This window comes from Octopus bimaculoides, chromosome 1 (genome assembly GCF_001194135.2).
Source record: "Octopus bimaculoides isolate UCB-OBI-ISO-001 chromosome 1, ASM119413v2, whole genome shotgun sequence".
NCBI classification, from domain to species: Eukaryota; Metazoa; Mollusca; class Cephalopoda; order Octopoda; family Octopodidae; genus Octopus; species Octopus bimaculoides.
Window position 1 is genome coordinate 71,741,900 of NC_068981.1, and position 6,542 is coordinate 71,748,441.

The 6,542-nt window shown below is 33.7% G+C and overlaps 1 protein-coding gene across 3 annotated transcripts in view; it reads left to right on the forward strand.

The window, feature by feature from the left end:
• Positions 1-6,542, forward strand: part of LOC106879034 (ubiquitin carboxyl-terminal hydrolase 47) — a 90,325-nt gene that overhangs the window by 45,482 nt on the left and 38,301 nt on the right. For all 3 annotated transcript variants that reach the window (XM_014928439.2, XM_014928438.2, XM_052967394.1), the window contains 6 exons: positions 902-1,097; positions 2,935-3,031; positions 3,175-3,253; positions 4,527-4,593; positions 4,796-4,935; positions 6,032-6,121. In XM_014928439.2, coding sequence (XP_014783925.1) covers positions 902-1,097; positions 2,935-3,031; positions 3,175-3,253; positions 4,527-4,593; positions 4,796-4,935; positions 6,032-6,121 — 669 coding nt within the window. The remainder of the gene's footprint in view (positions 1-901; positions 1,098-2,934; positions 3,032-3,174; positions 3,254-4,526; positions 4,594-4,795; positions 4,936-6,031; positions 6,122-6,542) is intronic.

Here is a 6,542-nt window from a genome sequence, read left to right on the forward strand (position 1 = left end):
ATATATATATATATATATACATACACACATACACACTCACATACATGACATGCTTTTTCGAATTTTTGTCTACAAAATTTCTCTCAAAACAACAGAATTTGAGGCCCTTATGAAAAATACTGGCCCAAACTACTGCACTGGAATTAAACTCAGAACTGTGCACTTGCAAACCGAAGATCTTAACTACAGAGCCATACCTGTGTCCATTTTTGCACAACTTATTTTCTAAGAGATATTTACCTTTTTTTTTTTTTTTTTACATCTGTTTTCATGGACATCAAAACTGAAATTAAGTAAGTAATGTTAATAAAATATATTCTAAGTGCTGCTATACTTTAAGGTGATATTATTGTGGTGTTACTACTTATTTATTTATTTCAATGACCAATTTTTGATTTCATCCATTCCATCATTATATTCGTTAAATATAATGAGTTGTTGATGAATTGATTAAAGTACCAAATTCATGCCTGGTAAATAAAATCCAGTGAAATGTACAGGTTTGTTTATGAAGGCACAGTACTTAGCTTAACCCGTTTGACTGAAAAATACTTACTCTTTCAAATAATGTAACTTTAGACTTTTTTCTCACTTCAGCAAAGAAAACTTTATAAAATATATGTAACAGTTGTGATCAACGTAGATATTAGGCAGTTAATTGTTCCAGATTTGTTTGATACTAAACTTGTATCCAGTTAATGAGTTCATTTACAATTTCTGTTGGCAACTAGTTGATGTTAAACAACTTTGGCTATTGTGTAAAACTTGATCGGTTACTTCTCTATTTTTAGTATTGTTATGTTGTTTTGTATAACTGACTAGTTTAGGATTTGTCGAGAATCATTAATTCTAAGCAGTGAAGTTTTTCTTTTTTTTCTTTTACTATTTTCTATTTCTCTAGACTGAAGGTTGTTCTAATATATCATTAATCATCCAAAAACAAGAAACTTCTGATGTACCAACCAGTCATGGATGTGAAACCCAGGATCATGTTGGTTCTGAAGTATCACCAAATTACAGTTGTGAAGTTAAAGAGGAAATACAAGCCAGCTCTATAGACCACGGTTACTATTTGAGTCATCACAAATCAGAAACTGGTGAGCTATGCCGCATCAAAACGTATTGGGTTTTCTTTTAAATATGTGCTACTTGATGATAATTAAAAAAAAAAAGTTCTGAAGAGTAGACACTGTTTTAGTTGGATTAGAAGTAGTGAATCATGACTTGTAACATACGTAGTGATTTGGAATTTTCAAGTTGATCTAACAAGTGGAGCTTGACATGGTTCTATCTTGAAATAATGTTTGCATTTAGTTTTGTTTCAAATGGGGACCTTTTGGTTTTGTTTCATTATTTTCAAAAGGTAATGTGAATGTTTTAGTCTGATTACAACAGGTGGATACTTGAGTTTGATTACTACTGTAGAAATTGATTAAAACCAAAAAATCTGAGTAGATGAAACCATCTCATTTTTTGTGCCACTAAAATTGGTGGACTGGGTGGGATTTGATGATAAAACTTTTAATCCTGATGATTATTATTGAAGCTGATCCATAGGAAAGAAATTTGTGTGTTGCACTTTGTCATAAACTTTGCTAGTATTGATTTCTAACTTTGGCACAGATTTCACTGTTTGGAGAAGGGTACAGATTGATCACTAGTAATGATTGGTACTTCAACACTGCAAAGATGAAAGGCAAAACTGAATTCAATGGGATTTGAATTCAGAACATTAAGTGCGGAAACTAAGTGCTGTAAGGTGTATTGCCAGACATCTTACAACCAGTCCATCACCTTTTATAAACTTTACTTATATTGAATGCAATCATCTTGATTTTACTATGTAACTAACCACATCATAAAGGGATTGAATTTAAAGAACCCTTATAGATGGTGTAAATTTTTTCCATTTGAGAAGGGGCAGACTATGAAAGGATTTCAAATATTCTTTTCTACTGTAGGCACAAGGCCTGAAATTTTGGGGAAGGAGCCAGTCAATTAGATCGATTCTAGTATGCAGCTGATACTTAAATTATTGACCCTGAAAGGGTGAAAGGCAAAGTCGACCTGGGAATTTGAACACAGAACGTAAAGACAGATGAAATATTGCTAAGCATTTTGCCCGGTGTGCTAATGTTTCTGCTAGCTCGCTGCCTTAAAAGGATTTCAAATATTGATAAAAGATGGAAGTTGATATTTAGGTTTTAAAAGCTATATCCTGTTGTGTAGTAATGTATTTCTTGGTAAACCATTGTATAGGGCAGAATGTCATTCTGTGGATATCTAAAGGGATGTGAATAGATATAGCCCATAATGTTATAGACATATCTTCATTGTTATTTCAGTATAAAGATAGTCATATTTGATATAAAATGTTTAAAATAGTGATTTAAAACCTTTATAGATTTTAAATTAGCATTAAATTCACATTTATTGATATTTATTGATATTTTCTTTTTAGTATGGTTTAATGACAAATTCCTGATTTTATCTGTGTGGAATTTATTACTGTTTATATTTGCAAGTTTGTTGGATAAAGGATGTATAAAATATAAGTTAGAAATGAGAACTACAACAGACTGTTGATAGGAATTACATGCATTTTATGTATACTAGCATATAGGACATAGTGTCAGTATGATTTAATAAGATACTGCATTAAATTTTAACAAAATACTTCATTAAAAATAATTTTCTTTTTTCTTTAGACATCATTATATTGTTGAGACTAAACATTAAGTTTTGTCACTTATCTCTTTTATTCTAACAGATAAAATGGTTTCTTGTACTTTTTATCTTGATCTTCAGTAACCATTATTTGAGATTTTGAGTTGTGAATTTTATAAACTGAATTAAACTGTTTAATTGACTAACTTGATGTGTTTTAGGTCTTTGTTTACATTCTTACATTTGGTGCATGTTATTATTTTCTAGGGTTTGTTGGTCTTGTAAACCAAGCTATGACCTGTTACCTTAATAGCCTGTTGCAGACTTTATTCATGACTCCAGAATTTAGAAATGCCCTGTACAGGTATCAGCTCTTTTAGTCATTTGATACTCTTTGTTCTACAAGCTTATGTTTACTAATTTATGTATTAACAGTGTTTTGTGTATCTCTGGATCTATTATGTTCTAAGCATATAAATAAATGACATTTTTTTTTTTAAATACCAGATGGGAATTTACTGGCAGCAAAGAAGAAGCTGTAAAGAGTATTCCCTATCAGCTTCAGAAACTATTTTTGACTTTACAGGTGAGTTTGTTATTATTGCTTAGTTTTTAATTTATTTTAGATTTATTTATTTAAAAAATTCACTTTTAGTTTATTGCTCATTGACAAATATGACCTACTGCTAATTACTCTTATTGTATTACTGCTGTTGTAATTCATCTAGGTTTGAGAGTTTGTTCTTGGTATGTTTCTGAAACATTTGTTCAAAATAACATTTTTCCACTTAGGTAGGCATGGCTGTGTGGTTAAGGAGGTTGCTTCGCAACCATATGGTTTTAGGTTCAGTCCTATTGCCCGACACTTACAGTGCAGACCTGTGGAATAAAGAAAACCCTTTATTTGTAAAACAGTAAAGATAACAACAGGAGAGGCATCTAGCTGTAAAATCCCTCCTCAAATAAGTCCTCATTTAACCTATGTCAACATAGAAAAATGGATGTTTGATAAAAGAGAAAATGAATATTTTTCATCCTTACATTTTCAACAAATGATCTCCTAAATCATACATCTTAATTACTCAGTATTTATGCAGTATTTGTAGACATGTTTCGGTGCTGGATGCCATTTCAGATACTAACAACTAAATTTTAATTTTATTAATCAAAACTCACATAAAAGGCAATCACAATTTTTTGTAACATATTTTAAGGTTGGACTTTATTTCAATAAAATTGCTTTTGAAAAATCTTTCGATCTCAAAAGTAGTAACTATCAATCAATCATTATTATCATCATCATTTTAATGTTTGTTTCCTATGTGTGCATGGGTCAGGTGAGATATGTTGAAGCAGCCCTTCCTCTTAACTGCTTTCAAGTAATATAGTATTCCCCCTCTAGTCTGGACATACTTTCCTGGAAAATTGCAAGCTAACCCCTCTGCCTGTTTGGTGGTGATGTTTGTTTACAATTCATGCATGATGTCAAAACAAGGCAACAGGAAAACACACACACGCAGAGCTTCTTTCAGTTTCCCTTTACCAAATCTACTCAAAGGCTTTGGTTGGCTTGGGGCTATAGTAAAAGATCCTATAATAAGGTGCCATGCATTAGGACTGAACTTAAAACCACATGGTTGTAAAGTGAACTTCTCAACCTCACAGCCTTTCCTGCACCTTTTAAGTGTAAATAATAGAGAAATCTAGTTTACTTATTTGACTTTAAACTGGATATAATGTGAAAATTGCTAATTTTACTGGCTTATAGTGAAAATCATTTAAAAATTCTGTGTAGTTTGTTTTATATATCATTCAGTGTTGTATTTACTAATATGAATGTTTTTCTGTTACCCTTGCAGACTAGTTGTAAAAGAGCCATTGAAACCACTGATTTGACTCTCAGTTTTGGTTGGGATAGCAGTGAAGGTATTAAATCATATAACATATTTTTCTTGTTGGATTTAAAATAAAAATAGACATTTTAATGTGCAATTTCTGAGCTCTGTAACTTCATAGGTTATATTGATAACAGATATAGTATTTTGTAACTTTATATCTGAGTTGGAATATTTTATACGAAAGATTTTTCTTTTTTCTTTTCATTATCTATCCTGTTTGGTTTTATTAGTGTGGCATCAGCATGACGTGCAAGAATTATGTCGGGTGATGTTTGATGCTCTTGAGCAGAATTGGAAACAGACTGACCAAGCACATCTAATTAACCACTTATACCAAGGCAAACTGAAAGATTATGTCAAATGTCTACAGGTAGATAACTTCACATTCTCCTTTCTCTTTTTTTTGTTTTTGTGGAATGAAGTAGGGGTGAATGTGTGGGGAGGGTGGGTAAAAAAAAATGAAATTTATTCTAATAAATAAGTAGTACACAACTTTAATGTAGTGTTATTGATAGTTCTCACTTATCTAGCTCTGGATGCAGTGTTACCTGTCAGTCTACTCAAAGTCTTTCTACATTCACTTATGTACCCAATACATTGCAATATAGCTTGTTGTGTATATATATCATCGTTCGTTTAACGTCCGCTTTCCATGCTAGCATGGGTTGGACGATTTGACTGAGGACTGGTGAAACCGGATGGCAACACCAGGCTCCAGTCTGATTTGGCAGAGTTTCTACAGCTGGATGCCCTTCCTAACGCCAACCACTCAGAGAGTGTAGTGGGTGCTTTTACATGTCACCCGCACGAAAACGGCCACGCTCGAAATGGTGTCTTTTATGTGCCACCCGCACAAGCCAGTCCAGGGGCACTGGCAACGATCTCGCTCGAAAATCCTACAGGAGCCAGTCAGGCGGTACTGGCAACGGCCACGCTCAAAATGGTGCATCTCATGTGCCAACCGCACAAGAACCAGTCCAGGGGCACTGGCAACGATCTTACTTGGCTTGCCGGGTCTTCTCACGCACAGCCCATTTCCAAAGGTCTCGGTCCGTAGTCATCGCCTCGGTGAGGCCCAATGTACGAAGGTCTTGCCTCACCACCTCAGCCCAGGTCTTCCTGGAAATGACTTTAACCATATTTTATAGAAAAAGGAGAACATTTCTTTTTAGTTTATGTTTATGTTGCATGTTTGACAAGTTGTTTTGGTCATAAACAATTTATAGGCAGAATTTTTAATAAAAGAATTTGAGTAGATTGTATAAATATTCTGATTAAAAAATAAAATTTTCAATTTGAGTATCTGTTTTCTAAAACTATTGAAATACCTCCATGATATCACTAATACATATCAGTTAACCATTGTTATGTTTTTATTTATTTATTTTTTTAATTTCAAATATATTTCACAACTTAAATATTTTTAGAGTTAATCTGTTAACTAATGAAGTGTATTTCTGTTGTAGTGCTCTCATGAGAGTGCTCGAATAGATGCTTATCTGGATATACCACTTGTTATTCGCCCATTTGGTGGCAGTCAGGTGTATGGCAGTGTGGTGAGTATTTTCTTCTTTCATGTATCTCCTTCAATGTTTTCTTGGTCAGGTGTGTTTGAAATAAATTTGTGCATCTCTGAATTACTCTTTCCTTACCAAATGTTTTCTCTGGAACTGGGTTGAGTATCTATTTCCTTAGATAGGTTTTTGTATGTAAAACTCAGTCTAAAATTCTTCAAATGATGTTTATCAAATTATTGCACTGCGCCTTCCTGGCACTTGTGCCGGTGGCACGTGAGAAGTCATTCGAGCGAGATCGTTGCCAGTGTCGCTGGACTGGCTCCTGTGCAGGTGGCACATAACATACACCATTTTGAACGTGGCCGTTGCCAGTACCACCTGACTGGCCTTCATGCCGGTGGCACGTAAAAACACCCACTACACTCTTGGAGTGGTTGGCATTAGGAAGGGCATCCAGCTG